General features: G+C 45.4%; 2 protein-coding genes across 2 annotated transcripts; one reads left to right on the forward strand and one right to left on the reverse strand.

The window, feature by feature from the left end:
• Positions 1-99: 99 nt before the first annotated feature.
• On the reverse strand, positions 100-4,636 carry LOC123450053 (DEAD-box ATP-dependent RNA helicase 50-like). The gene is made up of 8 exons (XM_045127451.1): positions 4,280-4,636; positions 3,591-4,111; positions 3,193-3,387; positions 2,892-3,079; positions 2,564-2,777; positions 949-1,080; positions 683-855; positions 100-573 (listed from the first exon to the last, which is right to left on the reverse strand). Exons 1-8 carry the CDS (start codon positions 4,596-4,598, stop codon positions 351-353), a joined length of 1,965 nt encoding a protein of 654 aa, XP_044983386.1. The 5' UTR covers positions 4,599-4,636; the 3' UTR covers positions 100-350.
• Positions 4,637-12,291: 7,655 nt separating this feature from the next.
• Positions 12,292-13,397, forward strand: LOC123447604 (heat stress transcription factor C-2a-like). The gene has a single exon (XM_045124211.1). The coding sequence runs from the start codon at positions 12,430-12,432 to the stop codon at positions 13,228-13,230; it is 801 nt and encodes a 266-aa protein (XP_044980146.1). The 5' UTR covers positions 12,292-12,429; the 3' UTR covers positions 13,231-13,397.
• The last annotated feature ends 9,381 nt before the right edge of the window (positions 13,398-22,778 follow it).

Consider the following 22,778-nt stretch of genomic DNA (forward strand, 5'->3'; position numbering starts at 1 on the left):
CCATGTTTCTTCTCCTTTCTGAACTTACCAGCACAGCAACATTAACAAGTCCAGCTTGGTGAATCTGCCACCACTAGTTGAGTTGCTACCACCACTGAATCATCTGAACATGAATGCCTTGCATTTATTTTGAATGTTAATAAACGCCTTGCGCTTCTCATTGTACACATATTTATTTTTTTACTGTATGATCAGCAGCATACAGGCATGATCAGCAGAATACTAGCATACATATCCTACATGTGACAGTAGTGTGTATACACGGTGCGTATACTAGCATACATACTACTGCAAATACTTGCTACAGCTGTGGGGGCAGAGGAGCATCATCATAACCCCCACTTCTAGAACTAGAAGCACGGGACGTCGTGCAGCGGGTGCCCCTTGAGGTTCCTCTCCATCACCCTCCTGGCAAGGGACACCTGCTTGCCCACCGCGAATACGAAAGCCTTGCCGTCGCCCGACGCGCCACGGGCCGTCCTGCCGACCCTCCGCACGTACTCGCTCGGGTCGCGGGGGTAGTCGAACAGCACCACGTGGTTCACGTTCGTGAAGTCGATACCTCGTGACGCCCTACAACCATCAAGTAAATGATACACATCCAGTCCAGCGGTTTAGTGAAAGCAATGGCTTTGAAACCAGAAATTATTAATGCAGAAATGTTGTTCAGTTGAATACAGACCTGTCCGTGCACACGAGGAACATCGAGTCCGTAGTCTGCTTCTTCAGGAACTCCTTCATGTTTGCGATGCGTTTCGCCTGGTCCAATGCAGCATGGAACGGTAGGACCTTTATCTGTGTTGCTTTCCTGTCCAACCGTGTCAGCACGTTCTCAACCTTTCTACATGTCTCAATCTGCCAACAGAAAGCATGGGACTAGTTGTCACACACTGCTACTTTTTGTTATGTTTGTTTGATATTTTTTATGATACCCAGAGAAACTAGTACCTTGTTGCAGAAAACAATTGTTTTACGAACGGGAGATTCCTCAATAATCTTCAGAAGTGCCGTTCTCTTGTTGGAAAAGGCTGTTTCCGGATTCTTTTCATCATTATCATTTCCACTGCAGTCCACAAGAATCTGTAGTGTAACAGGACAAATGTAAAATGTAATCACTCTAGAAGAACAATACCACATGATACCAATACCATTGTTTTACTTTTATGCAAAAAATTCTGAAGTTGTAAACAATGTCAGCAGCAACAGAGAGACAAGTCACTTCAGGAGTACAAGTGAAAAATGCTCCCGTACCCCCTCGCGTCGCCTCCCCTCGGGCGACGCTAGGGCCCCCCGAAGCCCTAGCCGCCAGAGCGGTTCCCTCCTTCCTCGGCCGCCGCTGCTGCCGGCAAGGGCCGCGGTGGCGGCGGGCCCTGCGCCTTAGAGCCAGGGCGGGTGGTGCCGCGGAGCCCCAGCGAGGCGGAGGGGCCGTCGCGCGCGGGGAAGACGGGGGCGGCGGTCAGGGCAGCGGACCTGATGTGCGGCGGCGTTCGTGGCCCCATGGCCGGCCGTGGTCAGGTTGGATGGCGGCGGAGGCGCTCCATCCGGCGAGGGCAGCGGCTGCACGCAAGGGCGGTCATCGAGGGTTGTGGATCTGGCGTTTCCTGCCCAGATCCGTCACGGCTTGGACTTCTTCGGCTGGTGGCGCGAGGAGGATCGGTGTGGGGCGGCGAGGCCCCTGCCGGCATGCCAATGGCGGTCTTCGTCTACATGACGTGCCTCCCTCGGTTCCATCCAGCCACGAGATCGGGGGGTCGCGACTTCCGGTGAAAACCGCGCCGACCTTGGTCATGGCGGACGATGGCGGCGTCTAGGACGTCGTTACCAGCCCATGGCATCGTTGTTGCAGGTCGTGGCACCACACTCGTGATGCTCCGAGGGAAACCTTAGATCTGGATCTACCGGGCGGACGATGATGGCATCTTCGATGTCATTTCCCTCCTGAGGGCATCGTTTTGGAGTACGTGCTGGGTGGACGGGACAAGAGGAGGAGCGGTGTTTGGTCTACCGTGAGCCATACGGTGTAGCCCGGCGGCAATGGCGCTGCGGTGGTTCGTCGACAGGCACGTGTAGGCGGACACGTGCAGGATGGTGGCGCTGTCTGGCACCGTGGTGGCGTCGACGGCAGACCTCGCAAGGATGATGTGTTTGTTCTAGCTCTGGAGAGGGTACGGTGGTAGATGGTGGAGGCGGCCTCTGCGCCGGACCAGTTTGGGATCCAGTCTCAGTGGTGGCTGGGCTGGAGCATCAGACTATAGATATTAGGATTTGGTGCGATATCTGTTTGGTATTTGGCCCGGATATTCAGCACACCTTCATCAAGGAATAGGAGTAGCAACATGTGTTGTCTAGATGGTGGCTTCAGGCTGACTGATGTATTACTTTGTATGGTCTCTGTGAATAATTAATAAAATGGCTGTATGCATCGTCTAGATGCAGAGGCCGGGGGTATATCCTCCTTTTCTAAAAAAAAAAAGGAGTACAAGTATTTCCTAGAAGCGTTTTCAGACAGTATATGCAGCATAGTAAAAGGTTACATAAACTAAGAAGGTGAGCAATGACTCACCTCTTCAAGACGGGCGCTCGTCCGGTGGACACTAGGCCCCATGAGCACCTCACAGTCAGGAAATGTTTCAACAACCTTGTTATATATATCAAGAGGGAGAGTGGCAGTGACGAAAAGATACTGTGTGGTCACTGGTGCGATAGTAATCAACTGATGAAGCACTTGTTCAAAGCCTTCTTCACTAAATAAAATATCCACTTCATCAAACACAGCACTGCAATTAGGGGGCACAAACATATTAAGTTAGGTCTTAGGCTATCTAGTGCACCCACTTATTTATCTCTATGTTCAACTTTAAAAAAATGACCAGAAAAAGGAGCAGCCATACCATCTGAGGTTATTTAGCTGCACAAAGCCTTCCTGAAGCAGATACAAGAAACGACCAGGTGTTGCTATAAGTACATCTAGCTCTTGATCAAGGCTTTCTAGCTGTGTCTTCTGTCGAAATCCACCGGTTGCAACCATAGACCTGAAGGGAACCCCAGATTTCGATATTGAACGGCAATTCTGAAGGACCTGTATTTAGAGAAATGACTCAACAGGTTATTCCATAGTTATTCTCCTTAAATTCATACTAGAACTACCAGAAAGCCTCAGCAACATCACATTCAGTAAGTAGTATGGTATACCTGAGATGAAAGTTCAGCAGTAGGTGTCAATATTACGACTCGTGGGTTCCTGGGAGATGGTTTGTGGATCCCCATAGCTTCTTCCTTTCTTAAATTTTGAACTATAGGGCAAAGATATGCCAATGTCTTGCCAGACCCACTTTGATCAGCAATAATGCAACTCCTCCCCTCCAAGACAGGAGCATATGCCATAGCCTAAGACGAAAGCATGTTTAGCATATATGGACATAACTCATACATGCATGTGTGTAATAATTCAGTAACTTGATAAGAATGGACTAAGATACTGACTACTGATGTGTTTTACTGGAGAACAAGTGATATGCAACATTCATGGACATCAAGCTGACAATTCAATTTGTTTTTGCCTCTGCAAAAGTAAAGAATAATGTGTTTACCTGAATATGTGATGGTTGAGGAAACCCAAAGGTTCTCAACGCACCTAGAATCTCATCGCCGCAGCCAATCTCCTTAAAAGACCTGCGACTGAAAAACCCACTGTCTAAAGGGACCTTCTGCTTCCGATCCTCTCTTCTATAAGACGTAACATCGGCAACTTTACCCCAAACTTTGGGGCCAGAAGCAGGCTCTTCATCAGAAAAATCTGAATCATCATCACCTTTGTATTGCCTCAGGACAGAATTCAGAGAACGCACGGCGCTGGTCCTCGCATCCCTAGAGTCACCATTCGGTTTAGCGCGGCGCGCTGGGTCCGGGACAAACTTCCTTCTTCCAGAATTGTTGCCCTCTTCATCGGAATCGGCAGACGGAGGCTCGTTACGCTGGGCGATGCTTGTGCGGCTAGAAGTGCCCTCCCTCTTGAGTTGTGCCGCTGATCTCCTAGCTAAAGCTTGCACTTTCTGCGCCTTCAGTCTCCCGAAGCTCCCGACACCTGCACTACTCCCCCCATTTGCTGCACCTGTAGACTGTAGTGTCACAAATTGCCCCATTTTTCTTCAGGTAAAGTAATACATTTCACTCCCAAGCACTACAAATTTCATGAAATCTCGGCTAAATTTAACCCGTCCATGAACATTTTTGCTAAAATTCGCCTAAGAAAATTTACATTGCCAAATGGACGGCGAACCTTTGGAGGCGGAGCGGTCGGCGGTGACCCTGGAGAGGACCGCCGGGGATGGCACGCTGGGATCCTCGCCGTCGTCGACGCCGCCCCACACTATGACGCTCTTTCCGGTGCTCCGGTCCACGAGCCGGTACGCGCCGGGGGTGTCCATGGCCACCCGCTCGTAGCCGCGGCCGCCGTCCTCCCCATCCGCCGTGGTGGCGGCCGCGGCCCAGCTCCTCCGGGCGCTGCCGCAGGAGAACGATATGGTGCACCGGAGGGAGGCCGCCGGCCGTCCGAGGAGCAGCGGCAGCGCGCGCGCCTGTGCCCCCGCCACGTCCATCGCCGCGAGCTCGGTGATGCGACTGAGTGAGTGAGCTCTGCTGCGTCCTCCTATCCGAACAAGAGGCAGATATTGTCGCTTCGTGGGCCGTGATGTCTGGGCCTGCTAAATGTGCTTCCTGGGCTGGTTTGGCCCGTAACGGACCAGTTGCCGTTTTTAGGGCCAGTTTTTTTTGACTCAATTCGGAAGAATTACTACTTCAGGAATAAACATGACAAAAGAACTCATCTCTGTCCCAGAAATCATCTAAAATCATCTTATAATTTTAGTGCAATCTAGAATTACCGAACGTTGGCGATTCTCACAATTCTGACCAGTCTCTCAAAAGAAAATTGTTCGGTTTGAACCACTACCCCTATTGAAAAACATAATTTACGGCTAGAATGCCACTCGAGAGCCAAAGCGAGCGAGACCCAAATCTCCGATTTCCATCGAACCATGCTTTGCCCCCTCCCCACTGCTCGTTCCTCCTGCTAGGGTTGGAGGGTCGCCAGACCGGCCTCGTCAGATCCGTCGGCGAGAGTCTCCTGCGCCGCCGCCCAAGACCGGTCGCCCTTTCTCATCCTCTCCTTCCTGTCGGGCCGCCACTTCTCGACGCCTCCCCGACCGGACCTTCAGCAGGACATGCCCGGCCGCCCGTCCATTCTGTTTGCCCGGCCGCCCTCCATTCCGTCTGCCCGGCAGTAGGGCGCGACCGACCGACCATCTCTCCCTCCCTGCATCAGGTGAGCTATTCACCCCCTTCATTTCTTCTCCTGCATGCTCTCTTTATTATATTTCTTTATGATGTTGTTAATTTTTATGGATGGCTGCGATATGCACTGTTAATTTATATGAATGGCTGCGATATGTGCTCTTAATTTGTATGAATGGTTGCTATATGTGTTCTTAATTTGTATGGGTGGCTGCTATACGTGCTCTTAATTTGTATGGATGACTATTATATGTGCTCTTTCCACAGCCATCCACAGGTAATATTTTGTATATACGAACGCATATTATTATGTATGTGTATGCATGCATATTCTTATATACATGATGTCTTATTGTAGATAAATACTACCTTGTCAACTCCGGATATCCCAACAAAGTTGAATATCTAGCATCATACAAAAGGCAACGGTATCATATACCTTATTTCCAACAACACCCTCCTATGGGGAGGTATGAGATATTCAACCATTTTCATTCTTCTTTGTGAAATGTTGTCGAAAGATCGTTTGATGTTCTTAAAATGAAATGACGTATTCTTCAAGGCATACCACGATATAAACCGGAGACCCAAAAGATGATCATCACTACATGCATGCATCTTCACAACTATATTCGTGATAGCAAGTTACGTGATGAGCATTTTGACAAGTTTAATAATGATGTGTACATGCCAGTGCTTTACCACCTTAAGATGACGGTACCATGGTCGCTACATGTGAGGCTATTGATGTCAGTCTTGTACCTTGAGATCCATCATCTATTTGTAGTTTGCAACTCGCATTTAACTTGTAATGTTAAGCAATGACATTTCCAACGCTGGTTCTAAATTGTAACATTAAGCCCTTTATGATATTTGCAACTTGCTTTTGTATTGTAATATTATATAGTTTATTAGATTTGCGGCTCTTTTTTGTTTTCATATTATACATAAACTGTTAGAAATAATCAAGTGTTAGCCATTCATCAATCATTTCAATCTAGGGGCGTTTGAAACATTTCAACAAGAAACTCATACAATAATTACATGCTAGAATCACAGAAAAGAAGTGGACAAACAATTTTGTGGCCAGATGATTCTATGGGCAGTTTCCCAGAATTATGATTCTAAAGAATTATGAGGTGAAAAGAACTAGTCCTTATTGGCGCGGGGTCGCGTGTTTAGGGTACCCTCCTCAATTTTCCCTCGCGAATGGAGTTCCCATCGGGACGCCGCATCAGGCGCTCACCGCTGCCGCCTCCAGATGGAGCAAGCTCCGGTGGTGCTCCGTACGGGGACGACCTTGGGCGGCTGGGCTGAGTCCGCGTCGCCGTGCAAACCAGCTTCCTAGCGCGCTGATGGCGCGGCCTCTGGGCGTGCCTCCCCGAGCTCATCTTCTTTTATCATGCCATCTTTTAATCTTTTTCTGAATAATTTAGCATTTTAACAGACTTTCGTTCTCCATTCATCTATTGAATTCATATCAAATAACATTTTCCCACCAGCTTTGAAATCACAGATGGTGCTTCGTAAGGAGATAATATCGCTTGAAGGGGCCTCGACGATATCGATTGCGACCTCATCGCAATTGTTGGAGCCCGGTCAGCCGCTTACCTTTGTGGACTATAGAGGTTTGGATGTTGTTATTGCTCTCACACCTATGGTTGTTGGACATGTGGCATATGTGGGTGTGGAGGTTGATGAGTTAGGTGCTTTGGCGCCAAAGTCCATTCGGTTGACTGTCTTTGACCGTGAAGATATGTTGACACGTATTGATGATGATCTTCATAAAAAAGCTTGATGGATTGCTCTCATCTTTGGAGGCAGCTAGTATTGGGTCTGGCAAGACGATTGCTTGTCTTCTAGCGGAGGAGGCTTCTACGGACAAAATCAAGAAAGCGAAGAAGGCTCTCGGGAGCATAGGCAAGAAGAGTGATGCCATTGGCAAAGCGTTTGCGGCTGTTTAATGAATGATATCTCCGGTTGGCTTATCTTCGTGGGTTTGATGGTGTTCGTGGTCTTTAACCTTTGATTAGTTGGGGTTTCTTTAGGACACAAAAGTGTGAAGGATTGCGTGTTATGTATGTTTGTCGGGTTGATCATGGGGTCACCGAAGTTTCTTTCTTAGCGAGTAGTCCGCATGTGGTCTTTATGTATCGGTCTTCGTTAATTAACTAGACAAATCTTTTCTTCTCGATTAATTAATCGATGAGGCAAATCTTTTGCGCCCATTTTGAAAAACAAATTGTAACTGTTATCCATACCGGTCCCATAATACATATACTTATGCAAAAATCACTTTGAACCTATTGCGTTGCCTGCGAATATTCTACTAATATGAAACTTCTACTCCTTCAATTCCTAAATATAAGCCTTTTTAGATATTTCATTGAGGGACTGCATACGGAGCAAAATAAGGAAATATATACTCTAAAATATGTCAACATACATCCGTATCTAGTTCTCTAATGAGACCTCTAAAAAGACTTATATCTAGGAAGGGAGGGAGTATATGTCTTAGATTTCACTACGGACTACGTACAAAGCAAAATGAATGAATATACATTCTAAAACAAGTATATATACGTTCATATGTACTCCGTTTCTAAATATAAGACCTTTTATAAATTCTACTATGGACTACATACGGAGCAAAATGAATGAAACTATACCCTAAAATATGTTTATATACATCTGTATTGTAATCTTTAAAAGGTTTTATATTTAGGAATGGAGGGAGTATTTAGAAACGGAGGTAGTGCAGGTACGCCAAATCCAGAGCTTTTCCTGGCAAGATCTGTTTTGTTTCTGAACAACATCTGAAGGAAGCTGTAGGTGAGCGTTGATGGATGCCACGAGCAGGCGATACTCCAACGGAAGCTGCTGCGAGAGCCGAGATCTGGGGCCTTCTTCCCCCAAATGAAGTAAATTTTGCGGAGAAATGGGAACTGAAACCGGTTCAGATTCATTCGATTCAAGCACCGAGGGGGAACTCACCGCGGAGGCGCTCCGTGCGGCGGCGATTTCCTCAAGAGGCGGTCGTTACTATCGGCAGCGAGGCGCTCCACGCCGCTGACGACAGCCGACGGCGGAGGACCCTTGGGCAGAAGCCATGGTGAATGAGATTTAGGGGTTTGGGAAGTCAGATTTGATTTACAAATCTCTCCCGTTTAAAAATGGATCCCATTTTTTGTTGTTGTTAGGCCATTTGTCCCCTAAAAATAGTGGAGTATCTCATAAAGTAAAACCTTAGTTAAATATATTTACTTCATTAAATTTTGACCGTTTCTAACTGACCCCTTGTATATAAGGTAGTTAAACCCAAATGTGCATAAAATTCAAAATAGATTTGATTAAAACAACCGAATTTCAACATAATGGCTACTTAATTTAAACTTTGGTTTAAACTCGACATAGATTCTACATAAGCTAGACATAGATTCAACTCCGGTTTAAACTAATCTTTCTTATATAGCTCTATCCATTCCGCCCGCGTATGCCACCGCTCATGGGGTCCAACCCTATGCCGTCGGCGGCGATGTTGGGTAGATGCAGCGACATTCTTGGACGTCGATCTCCTCCTCGTCCCCCCCCCTTCCTCCTCGTCGGACATGACGACGCCCGCCCCGTCCACCTCCTCATTGGTGAAACGATGTCGCTCCGCGTCCACCAATTGCGGGTACTCGCGGCGGATGTCTGCCATGTGCCTCCGCTACGAGTAACTCCCTTGCTGCCCGATCCTCCCTGGCCATCGCTGCACATACAATCCCCAGCAATGGCGGCTCAAGATGGACATGCGCCGCCCCAAATGTGAAGTTGGGGCACACCTTGACGCCGTGCATCCGGACGTCCCAACGGTCGTACTCGAGCGTGGCGAATTCGTCTTGTGAAAGGAGCTGAGGCGATGGCGTTGGCCGGTCTCCCTATCTCGAATCTCGGCCACCCAAGTACCCCCACCCCCTTGTCGGATGTCGTGATAGCTCCTCTGCGGTGGCCGATGCGCGGAGACGTCAGGGAAGCTAAAGAGAGAGGGGGGCGACGACATCGACACAGGAGCGACAACGACTGGCTGAGGAAGATCCGGCGAAGAAGGTTGCACGGGTCCCATGTCGGCGTGGATCGAGGCTCTGGATCAGCGGCGGGGACCTCGATCCGGCCACCGCGTCTGGCCATGAGATTGGAGGGGGGCGTCGGGAAACGGTGGTGTAGGCACCGACGACAAGGGCGGGGGAGGAGGAGAGACAGAGGAAGGGAAGAGAGAGTGGAGTTTTTTACTCAGCTGTTGCGCGGTGGATTAAATTAATAAGGAGGTTTTATGGCCAGAGTGAAAAAAATACTTCCTTACAATGGATTGTGAATCGGCTAGGTGTTGGATAGAGGAGTACAACCACATTTTTACTCCTCTAACCGGTTATAAGGGATCGATTAGAAATGACCTTAGAGCCTGAGGATGCTAGGAAAACAGAGACAATCAAAGGAGAACTCTTAGATGAACAAGAGACGGAGTTGTTTCGGAGTGGAACCGACAATCTGGGACTGCATGTCCAACCCCATAGTAGAACTGACATTTTGGGGTGCCGTCGCCGCCTCCATTGTAGATTTTAGGGGGCGGGCACATGTTTGAATGTTGTGACCTAATTTGTTGCGGTGCTTGCAACGAATAGTCCTTTTCACATCTCTTGGCTTTCCTGATGTTGTTGGCTTCTTCTCTTATTGTTTTGCCTTCTTCTTTTCTTCATCATCTCGCTGCTCTACCGACGTCTTTTTTCTCTTCTGTGTATTAGTTGGTCGGCCTTCCTTAGGGACACGAGCTGGGTTTTGTAGCATACCCGAATTGACTTTGATGTTGTCATAGGTCATCATCCAATGTTACCGTTGCTACAGCGGGTGGTGTTGGGGGTTCAGTCTGTTGTGTTGCTTCTTGATCTGGCAGTGCTCCTCTCCTCACCGCTGCTATGGCAGGATCAAGAAGTTTAATTGCTTCAGCTAATATTCTGTAGGCACCATCATTGCAACATGCATTAGAGGCCAACCATGTTAACCTTCCACACAAGGAGTTGTATTTCAGCATGTTCGTCAAGGGGTGCCCGAAGTCCTGCAACCAACTAGTCCTGTCCTGCCCATGCTTGTTGTGGCTGCTTCATACCACCTATCCAACAAGTATTGATGTGGAAATACTTGGACATTGAGATGAACCATTGCCCGTATTATGTGTGCACAAATCATCCCGTTCATCTCAAAGTAGTGACAGCTACATTCGAACACCCCTTCATCCATCATAACATACACATAATATAACTTTGGGTTCTCATAGGAGCTTGATTTTAGCTCAAACAAGAGGCCTTGCCCTTGGTAGTGAGTGTCTTGGTTGATAATGAAGCCGGTAGATGCAATCACCTATTCCTGAGACTTATCAAAGACGTTGCGGGTGTAGTAAGCAGCAGCTTGGCTTGCAATGTTGTACCTGCAACATCAGAAGAAACAGGTCATAAACCAAATCACACAGAGACTAGGCCAAAAAATCAACATTTATTTTTGTTTTGATTTTTTTGGTAAAGCTCAAAAGTATGTGTATTGAGAGTATAGCGACAGAGCTATTGTTTCACTAGTGAATCCAACATTGTCCTCATGATCAAGCATAGTTTCTTGACACATTTCATATTGCTGCACAAACCTTCAAACGGAATTAGCGGGTTGAATCAGGGACTTGAAACATGAGTTGAGCCCCGTGCATGACATGATGATGTGGCATCGTAAAAAGATTAATGAAAAAATAACTTATGACTCCATGCATGACTTGATGATGCGGCATTGTTATATGGAGAGAAAAATTAGCTAGTGGGTTATGGCTATTTAAAAATAAAGAATTAAGGAAATGTAAAATGAGTTATTTGGATGCATATCATTAAGTATAAGGTACTACCGACGCAAACGCAATCGGACGCTGCGCAGGCGTATGTGACCGAATTTATCAAAATTAAAGCATTTATACCTGAATCTCTAAAACCCGCCTAAAAATTTAGATAAAATCTGTATACAGCCAAGACAATGAACAACTAAAAACCTAAACTGTAAGAACTAAAAATGATCCACACACATGGATCTGACGACCCTCCTCATCACCGACTATCGAGATCGTTCAAGGACAGTGCTGGAAGATTATCCTCTCCTAACGGCGGCTAGGCTTCCAGCTGCGAAAGGAAGAGAGGAAAATGGTCAATAATAAAGGCTGACGAATCAGTTTTAAGGGATCGAATTTGTAAGTTTTAGCTGTAATGCTATAGATGGTATGACAATATATACATACAATAATACAAACGACAACGTGGACGATACGCTTGGAATTAGCATGGAGCACCAGGGCGCAGTTGGTCGCCACGTACTAGACCCGATGGCGGATGCGTGCGTGGTCGCAGGTCGGTCTCAGGCATATCTCCGGCACGCGACAAATTTTGGACCAATCAGCTGGGGAGGGGCCGAACCGCTCCATTTTGATTTTTGAATGCATCAACCCCTTTTCCCTGACGGGGTGTTCGTCCCCTGTCCACACGTTAGATCCTTTCTTTACTCGCTAAAATAGTTTAGAGAACATCTTCTATATTAAAGAAACGGAAAGCAATTGTTGCCGCTTTGTTTTGCAGAAGGAGTGTCACCCACGCCCCAATAGATGAACGCGAACGCGACAATCGAGGTCCAAGATCGGGTTTCCGTCTAATATCTTTGCTCACCCAAGACGGAAGTGGCACGTATTTGGGCCCGTCGAGCTCGAGGGTCACACTACGCTCTACATTTGGTAGTAGTTAACTCACGTATGCAGATGTTGACAGGGCGGCTTTCGATTAAATGTAAGGATGCTGATACTTGACAGCCGGATGATTCAATGTTAGTGAGGGACACGTATCAAGATCGATCTTCCTCGCCTCGTGAGGGGTCGCCACGCAGCGCTCACACGCGTCCACAGATACGGCCGCCTCCCTGTGCCTGCCGTATCCCATTTATATATATAACTCGGCTCCCACTGTCACCACCACCAGTACGCAGGACATCAGCGTTTCCCTTTCACTTTGCTGGCCAGCTGCTCCATCACATTACAAGTCATTCTCGCCACCGTGCTTTCCTTTTGCTTGGAGTGAAATTAAGATGAGCAGCGCCGGCGGCGGCATGGTGGCGCCGTTCGTGGCCAAGACGTACGGCATGGTGGACGACCCGGCGACGGACGCCGTGGTCGCGTGGGGGCCGGCCAGCAACAGCTTCGTCGTCGCCGACCCCTTCGCCTTCTCGGAGATGCTGCTGCCGGCGCACTTCAAGCACGCCAACTTCTCCAGCTTCGTCCGGCAGCTCAACACCTACGGCTTCCGCAAGGTCGACCCGGACCGCTGGGAGTTCGCGCACTCCTCCTTCCTCCGCGGCCAGACGCACCTCCTCCCCCGCATCGTGCGCCGCCGCCAGAGCGGCGGCGCCAGGCGTCCTTCCAAGGACGACCACGCGGAGGATGAAGACAGCAGCAGCGCCATGTTGGCCATGGAGGTGATGCGGCTCAAGGAGGAGCAGAGGGCCACCGAGGAGCGCGTGGCGGCGATGTGGCGCCGGGTGCAGGACGCCGAGCGCCGGCCCAAGCTGATGCTCGCCTTCCTCCTCAAGGTCGTCGGAGACCCCGACGTGCTGCGCCGCCTCATGGGCAGCTCGAGCAGCGACGCCGGATTATTCCCGGGCGACGGCGCGGAGCCCAAGAGGCCGCGTCTGCTTCTCGACGGGGAAGTCCATGTGGGAAAGAAGATGCGCGTCGACGGCGACGGGATGTTGTACGGCACCGACCGGCAGGATGTCTTCGTGCGGGAACCAGGGGCCGACTTCGCTGGGTTCTACACCGGAGGCGACGGGTTCAGCGACGTGCCGGTGGACGACCCGCCGTACGTTTTCCCAGTGGACAGCGGCTACTGAGTTCGATCAGCTCGTGTTTTTATCTCCGGCTGTTCGCCGACACGTTTGGGTAGGGTACTTATGTAGTAGGATTTTCTTTTTCTTTTTTGAGACGAAGTGGTAGGAGTAGTTTTGTGGCAAACTACTACGGAGTATATATGTGAACAAGTGAACCTATACAAAACCAAGACAGTGGTATAATCCCCGGCCGGTCTACTATGTTCAGCTCTTCATACGTTTCCAATTTAGTTTTTTCGGTGATGTACGTAGAGTAAAAAAAGATGGCCGTGACGAAATAGTAAAAGAAGATGACTGCGAAGACTTCATCAATTTCAATACGATAGGTCAGCTTGATTTTTTAGGGCCTTATTTTTTCAAAGATGTGCATAAGAATAGAAAAGAAGATGGCTGTTCGCCGACACGTTTGTGTAGTGTATGTAGCAGGAGTTAATTTTTTTCTCTTTTTTTTTTTGTTGAGACGAAGTGTTAGGAGTAGTTTTGTGGCAAACTACTATGTCAACACGCTAAGCTATACAAAACCAAGACAGTGGAATCGGTTACACTCGGAGAAGAAGAACAAGACACCATCTATTGAAAGATATCCAAGAACAAGCTGTTTTCCGTGAGCTCCACGTATCAAATGTTCTTCATGAACAAGGTAGTTACTTTTTCTCTGTCACCGTGCAATCTGGAAGAGCAAGGTAACGCCCCGATGTAAGTTTTCCATATGGCTGACAGTCCATGGCAAATGCCTCACGGTGGATAACCTTCAGCGTCGGGGTTGGCCATGCAATCCCTTATGCGTACATCGTCACGTAGAGCCGGAGGTCTCAGGTAGGCTCAGAGCGTGATCAAATGTGGACTTCCCTATCCCAGGCTCGTCCTTCGGCTCTACCGAAGAGTGGTGGCTGCGGGCCAGGGAGAAGGTGCACAAGAATGATAGGAGGAACTTCGACGCAGTGGTTATTCTGGTGCACTGGAAGTTTTGAAAGAAGCGCAACGCTAGGATTTTTGACAAAATAATTTTCTCGACTGCCCAGGTCTTTCAGTCAATCTAGGAGAATATGCTATCCTGAAAATCGGCTGGTTTGATAAACAATTTTGGTTAACAGCTGGTTGTTTAACAGTTGGTTGTTCCACTTCTGAGGTTTGCTTCTGTAGTGCTCGGTCTAGATCGCATAGACTGTAAAACCTTGTAAGAGTTATGTTCCTTTCCAATAAAATACGATTGCGGTCCTTCAAGCTATCCCCGATCTACTAGGTTCAAGCTCTTCATGCGTTTTCAATGTAGTTTTTTCGGTGATGATGTGCTGGCTGTGGCGACTCTCAATATGATGTGTCAGCTTAGTTTTGTTCTGTTTTGCGGGGCTCAGTTTTTCAAAGGTGTGCATAAAATAAAAAAGGTGTTTATGAAATAGAGTGTGTGTTCTATGTTCATAGCTCGAATGGGGATAGGATATGCATTCGTGTGTTTTTAGGGATGAACGTCTAGCCGGTGCAGAAGTTGTTATGAATTAGTGTGCTTGGATATGAAAACAAACGTCATTTTAAGGACTCGTGTTTTTTCAGATCCTTTTTAACACCACACAAATATAGGAGCTCATAAGATTTTCCGCATCTAGGAACTTGGTTGTTGATGACCTCTTATCACGAAATCCTTTTAAAACAAAATCTTTTGAATAAACAAGGTCAATTGATCTTGTCATATCTTTTTCCCAAATAATATGCGACTTGGTTGGGCGACGAAGTGGCCATGTGTGTCCGAGTGTAGGGATAATACCCTCCCCGTTGCTTCATTGTGCTTTTTTTTTTTGAATGAAAGGGGTTTTCCCTGCTCCATCTTTTTATTAAGGGACAATTAGATCTATGCCCCTTGTTGTGTCCCACTCGTTTGTTTTACCCCTAGTTTCCAAAAGTCACCGGTTCTGTCCAACTCACTTCGCTCCTTTTATGCTTTTGCCCTTTGACCGTTTGACCGTTAGTTTGAAAACTTCATATCTAATTCATACTAAATCATAAAAATGCAAATAAGATACCAAAATGTTCGGAAAAATATCATCTATATGCCAGTGTCATTTGCATTCATGACAAAGGTATTGTAAAGTGTCCATTTGAGTTTTAGCTTTTATGATACCACAATGAATAGTAAAATATAAAAAAATCGAAACATTCTACAAAAAAATGGTGGCAAAGAATGAAAAATATTTTAAGTGCTTGCCACGTCTCATCAGGGAACGATATTCATGGAAGTCATGACAAAAGAAAAACAATCTATTTAGGAGTGCTTATTGTTTCTTTTGCCATGACTTTATAGCATGAACTTTTAAATAATCCTAATTTTTTCATGACTTTATTTTTTTTTACTAGTAAGCTAGTCGTCAATATGGGGTTTGGTCAATGGTTAACAGAGGGCAGTGACCTATGAGTCGACCGTACAAAGTGGACTACGGAAACAGATCGTTGAAATGTTGTATTGAGCCGACCGATAAGGCTGAACACACAGGTGGCCTGAGCGCCAATTCCCAACTGGCGCATACGAACCCAATTAGGAGCTCTCGGTCTATGTCCCGCTCGATGCAGCACATACGATTCCCAACTGCCGGAATAATATGTACCACTCTATGCCACACATATCAAACTGATGGGCCACGAAGAGTTACGGATTTAGGAACATTCTAGAAGGTTCTAGAACAGGGTTTTTTTTATAGTCTTAACCAGTTTTCTATTTCTTGTTCGTTTAGTCCTTCTCTTTCCTTTTTTTTCATATTGTTTTCAACAATTAAAAACAATCTTGCTTTCAAATACGTTTGTACTTTCGGAAATATTTTGCAATTTTTAAAAATGACAGACTTTTTGTAAATACATGAGCCTTTTAGTAATTGTTTTCATTCACAACCATATTATATGATCAATATTTCATTTCGTGAATATTCATAATTTTGAATTTTGTCAACATTGTTTAAATACATAAACAAATTTTGTAATTCGAAAACATTTCTTGACTTCTATTTTCTGTAATAAATTATAATTTTCAATTAATTAATATTTTGGAATTCATAAAGATTTTTTGAATATATTTCCCATTTGCGAATTTTTTTTGAATTCGTGAACAATCCATTTGTACATGAACATTTTTTTAATTTGTAAACATTATGGTTAAACTCACAAATAATATATTGAATTTTTAAAATAAAAAATGAATCAAAAATATTGAAAACAATACACAAAATTTACCGGAATGGACAACCAATGTCGTGAAAACATCAGAAAAGAAAGTAATTTCCTAAATAGCGTTTTAAGGGCACGCTCCCTCCTCCGTGCTGGGCCGGCCCATCTTTTCTAATGAAGGTTGCACTTCAAAATCTATGATTTGTTTTTCATAATTCGGTTTTATAAAGTTTGATTTTAAACCCATGATAATTTTAATAAATCCATGAACTTTTATTTATCCCACGAACATATTCTTTTTATGAGATTTTATTTGAGGGGTTTTCACGAACATATTCAAAATCACAAAAACCAGGGGTCGTCTTTTTTTCCTGAACAAGCGATGGAGTTGTTATTTAATGGTCCAGCCCATGAAGGGTGTGTGCGTGGGCGCCGGTTGCTCAAGTAGTGCTTAAGGCGGGAGTTCGGATATTCTCGAAAGAAACGACGTTAGGCCAGACCCATGTAGTGAGGGGTGAACCGTGCCATGTATATCATGCCACCGACTAGGCTGGACCATTTGCAGTTCAAACAATTAACGCCCCAGCAAGACCGACTCAATTGCAGATCGAACAATGAACAACCTGACTGGGCTAGTCTATTTGCAGCTCGAACAATGAAAAACCCTAGAAAATTGAGGGTGCGAGGGATCGAAAAGGCAACTCATTTGTGAGCACGCATCACTAGCCACTTGAGTTGATGAGATTCACTGGCTAATTAGGAAGTGAGGAACATTAAGAACTATCAGGAGCGGCATGTCTTAGATATTTTTGGAACATCAAAACATGCTTTGTTTTTCAGAAAAGCGGGAAACATAAACCTTCTTCAAAATTGGGAATATTTTTAAGACACTCGACCATTTTTGGAAAATGCAAAGTTTCTTCAATTTTTTTAGTTCTTTTGAAAGCACGAAAACATTTTGAAAAGTTTGATAATTTTAAAAAAGAGAAGATATTTCAAAAACATGAAGATGTTTTGAAACTACAAATCAAATTTGAAAATACATAAATTAAATGGATTTGTGATAAATTTAGAAAATGGGAGAACTTTCTGAAGCTCCAATGTGAAATTGAAAACATACACATCTTTTCAAGTTGGCGAACAGTTTTTGAAACACAATTGAAAATAGAAATATTTTTTGAAAGTAATCAGACAGAAATCTAAAAGCTCTTACCAAAATTAGAAGATTTACAAAATTTTGAAAAACTATAATTTATTGAAATACCAAGAAACATTATACCAAAGACAAAAAAAATCCAAACTTTCTTTTAAAATTTAGCAATTTGTAACTCATTGAAAAAGCTTTGAAAATTTGTGAATAAATTAAAAAATACTAAACTAAAAAATGAAAAAAAGTAAAGTAAAAAAAATGTAACAAGAAATTAAAAATCGAAAACCCTGTTCGGAAAACCTTGTAGAAGGTTTCCAAAACCGGTTGGTTTGCTCTTGAGGTGGGCCGGGACGTGTGCGTTACTTGCTTGCCAACTTTCATCATGTAGAAAAGGTCGACAACCTGGCGATGGAGAATGCGCCTTATAGGCAATTCGAACTTCGCAGCAATTGGTCCATCATTCTTTTCCTGAATTAAAATCATCATAGACCGAGTGTGAAAAATCAGACACCGAGTGTGAAAAATCAGACATTGAGTGTGTTCCCTCAGAAAAACAAATTAGACACCGACTGTGAACTACAATTTGAGATGGCCGAATGGGCTACCACATGAGGGCATCGCAGTTTGCAATTTTGTACTCCCTCCGTTTCATTCTACTTCGCATATAACATTTTTGTCTTCAGTCAAACTACATAAAATTTGACGAAATTTAATGCAAAATTATCAGCATATAGAAAACTGGAGATATACAATATGAAAGTTAATTCAGTGATGTATCTAATGATATTGATTTTGTATTGTGAGTGTTGACAAATTTTTCTATACTACATTTTTAGTTCAGAGAAATCTTAATTGGGGACGAAAAAGAAACGAAGGGAGTACTGCATGCGCTTACACTCGCTGGCGTGATTCGTCACTAACAAACTTCAGTTGTCTCTCGGGAAAGGTGAATTCGACGAGCAACTTGGATGGCTCCTGTTCAGCAGAAAAGAGAAAGAAGGCACGGAGGTCTATAAAGCAGCAGATGATGGCGCTCGAATCGTATTATCTCTTATCCAGCTCACCGCTCCTTTGCCATGCTTCTTATCGGGAGGAATATATATGATCAGAATGCATGGGTCGGTATCTGCAGGCACTTCTTCCTCTCCTCTTTCCATTTTGTTTCTGAGAATAATTACAGTGGCGATTCTTGCTTGGAGATAGACGTGAACCGTCAGCCATGGTAGTTGGGGGTTTGAATCAACATGTAGTAACTTGAATCCTTCTAATTTTTACTTGATGGATATGAGAATTCCTCTCTTTTTGTGAACAGTGACAGGGAATCTCAGATTTTTTTTAGAAAAGGAGGCTAAGCCCCGGCCTCTGCATCGATACGGCCATACAGGGAATCTCAGATATGTCCGTTGAACTTGCATGCATAGATTTTTTTTCTTCTAAAAAAGAGTATATATTAATATCGGGAAGATAACAATCACACCCGGCCTATGTACCAACAAGATGTTTAAAGACATCAAGGATACACACAACCAAAAACAGAAGAAAAAAAAACCATGCCACAACGATCAGTCCCTAGCAACAACACTCTAACCACCATCGAAGACATCACCCAACATACAAAAAAGGTTTTCCTAAAGCAACGCCTTCAAGAAGGAAACAAAGGACAAGCGTTCTTGTTGCCCGATCGACGATCTTGAGTTTTTCCCCTGAAAAAAAATTGAATTCACCCAAAAACAATGCCTTCAACAAGGTCATTGCGAGGTACAACCAATGTAGACCAGACCTAGTTTTCACCCTGGGAATCAAGACTCGGTACTCGAGGAGCACCACCAAAATTGTAGACCTCCAGTGCTGCTGCCCCTACTTGCCGAGGCCGCTGTTGCAAGTCACCAAACACCTAGCGCACGGTCTTCATCGCATCCACTATACCTTTCCGCCAACACTTGAAGACCTTCAATCGCAGTCGTCATGATTTTCTCCACCTCTATCAATGCCCTAGAAATCTTGACTTAAATATATCCCATGACTCCAATAAGAAAGTATACTTCCTCCGTTCCGGTTATAAGTCATCTTATGTTGTGCACCGTGATCAAGACGGAGAGGAAAACGAAAGAAATAAATGCAAATTTGCTAATTAATATCATTGCATGCAATGAATTGATCATTGCATGTCATGCTAGTTAGTCTCAAGTCATAAAAAACATACACGTCCCACGTCTTATTGGTTGTTTTCTTTATTCATGTTAAAAAACAAGAAACGAGGTCGAAGTTAATGCACCGTGCCTAAGTATTTTGGGATTATTTGGTTTTCGTAATGACTTGTACACCGGAACGGAAGGAGTAGATTACTTCTGATCTGTTGGAGTATATCTGTATTCAAAGGTTATACTCTACATAAACAGCCTGAGAGGAACACACACTGAATTACGTCAATTCTAGTTTGAAGATACATGCCAATCATTGCAGTTAGGTTTTTTCAACGAGTATGCTTTCCCTTTTCCCTGATGGTTATGGGGATTCTCTCTTTAATTTCTCTGAACGGTGAGAGAACATCTCAGATATTTCTCTCTCAACGCTTCAGATTCCATCTAGCTAACGCTTCCAACAAACAATTTGTATCCAAAAGGAAAACCTGACAATACTATATATATACTACTCGCTCCGTCCCATAATATAAGTATGAGACGGAGGGAGTAACAAATAAGCTGCACACTGTGGGCGCTAAATGATTGTATCACCCTGAGTAACAAAATGCTTGAATATGGGATAATTGAAGAGTTTTCCGCTAAACACAACTCCCACAATAGTCCCTATTTTTCACCTTAACCTTCATTTCTAAGCCCAAAAAGGCCCAAACTTCACAAATGACCATTATGTGGTAGGGCAATGTCGACACACAACAAAGCGGTGGCGGTGTCGGTTAACCGAGCTTGATTAGGGGAGAATGCAAACGGAGCCGACCGAGGCCCAAGAAATTTTACACTATGGATGCTAGCGGCATGGAAGCCTTGGCCGGAGACAAGAGCTCCAACGGACGGAAGGCACAATGGTGCCGGGCCATGGGGCAGAAATTCCTTCATTCCTTTTGTAACCATAAATTTTGGGGGCTTGAGTAGGTGTCTTCTTGTAGATACTTTATGCTTACCCATTTGTGCAGAATTTCCTTGCGAAAAATCAATAAGTGTGGATAAATGTTGCCCACTATAGTTCATGAATTGTAGCTCGATATCCAAAATGAACACACTGGAGAAAGGATTTAGGCCGAGTTCTTTTGCTAGAATCCGACCCTTCCCCAACTTCTCCCAGAATCTTTGAGTCCCATTTATTTTATAATCCTATCTATTTAATTAGCTAGGATCGTAAAATAATAAGGGTCAAAGATTCTGGGAGAATCCGTAAATTCTGGCAAAACAACTAGGCCCTATTGTGTTTGTAAACTGCAAAAAAAAAAAACTTATCATGATAAATTTCCTAGCCCAGCCACAAAATGTAATTGTCCATTTTGAAACATATCTAACATATATATTACTGCGTCCGTTCTATAATATAGAAACGCTTTTTACACTAGTGTAGTTTCAAAAACAATTTTATATTATGAGACGGAGGAAGTATTTGATATCTCTAGCATACCCAAAGCAACTGCAGCAATATTCCAAATATTATTAGCCAGGGGACAGGCAAAAAAGATGTGCCCACTGTTTCGTGATCCCCAAAAGACTCGAGACAAATCTTTGTACCATCGGTCGCCCCCTCCCGTAACCCTAGCCGCCGCCTCCCGTCGCCCCCGTGGGCGACCGGGGTTAACTCTAGCCGCCGCCGCCGGTCCTCCCTCGCTCCTCCTTCATCCTCGCCGCCGCCAGCAGCGCCGCGGAGCACAGCCTGGCCGGCAGGGGCGGCGACGTGGATCCTCTCCCCTTCATGCGACATGGATGGCGCGGGACGACCGTTCGTGAGGAGGCGCCGGACTAGCACGCGGTGCGGCGGCGCTGCATGTGGATCCTAGCGGCGGCGTGCGGAGCGCGTCGACGGCTGCGGTTCTTTCTTGCGGCTTGGTGTGGCGGCTGCGGGAGGGGCAAGACATGGTGGTCGCGTGCGTCGTCGAGTTCGGGTCAGATCCTTCTGGATCCGGCGCCCAGACGCCGTTGGCTAGCGCAGGATGGTGGTACTCGTCACTGTTCAGATTGGATCTTAATTGATCCAGATACCCATGGTGTGCTTCTCTCCCGCGGTTTCCTGGTGTTGTCGGCGTGGCCGCGGATGAAGCTGGTGGAGGAGATTCAAATAAGGGGAAACCCATTGGTCGGCCTGGCCGGCCGCGCCGACGGCGACGTTCAAGTGCGTCGTTGTTCTTCCTGGAAACGTCGGTCTACGTCTGCTCCTCCACTTCCTACCTCACTGCCTCTCGGGTGAAAACCATAACTCCGGTGGACGGTGGCGGCGTCCTTGACGTCGTGACCTTTCTGAAGGCGTTGCCTTAATGGCTAAGTGGTGGTGGGCACTATGTGGCTCCTGGACGGTTGCTGGGTGGGCACTGCTTCGGGGAAAACCCTAAGATCTGACTTTCCAGATCGGACGATGGTGGTACTGCAGTGCCGTTTTATCTCTTGGGAGCATCGTTTGTGGAGCAGCGCTGGATGACAGAGGCAGGAGATGGAGCGGCTTCGTCTGGCCCGAAGATTTGATGGAACTGTCAAGTCATGCCTGGCGGACAGGTGCCACGCTGAGTTATGCTTGATTGGTAGATGCTACGCACGACAGTTCTTCCAGAATAAGCCGAGGTTTAGTGGCAGTTTCACCTTCTCAAAAAAGGCTCCACCCCGGTTTATAAATAAAGTCACTGCAGTTTCAGCTTCCACACCTGCTTATAAGGAAAGTTAACTCTCTCTTCGAATTCCAGAACATTTTCATATGTTTAACACCATATGTTTAGTTGAAATCTACTTCACTCTGTCAGGCTCATCTGACAGGACACAAATCTTCATTACGCTCAGCTTAAGTGTTTTTTTCTCACAAACAAAAAGCTTAAGTGCTTTCACTGAATATAATGGTTTTTTTGGGGAGAAAATCTAGTAAAGGTTTGTCAGTCTCATGTGCTGATTATTTTACAGAAGATATGCATGTGTCAATTCCCCTCAAAAAAATACAAAAGAATCCCACAAAAGAAGAACACATACAATAATAATAGCAATAAAGAATCGCGTACCCATTTCCACTTGCGGTTTGGAGTATATGCACAGCATCAATGGCGTTCTCT

This window comes from Hordeum vulgare, chromosome 4H (genome assembly GCF_904849725.1).
Source record: "Hordeum vulgare subsp. vulgare chromosome 4H, MorexV3_pseudomolecules_assembly, whole genome shotgun sequence".
In the NCBI taxonomy this organism is placed as follows: domain Eukaryota; kingdom Viridiplantae; phylum Streptophyta; class Magnoliopsida; order Poales; family Poaceae; genus Hordeum; species Hordeum vulgare.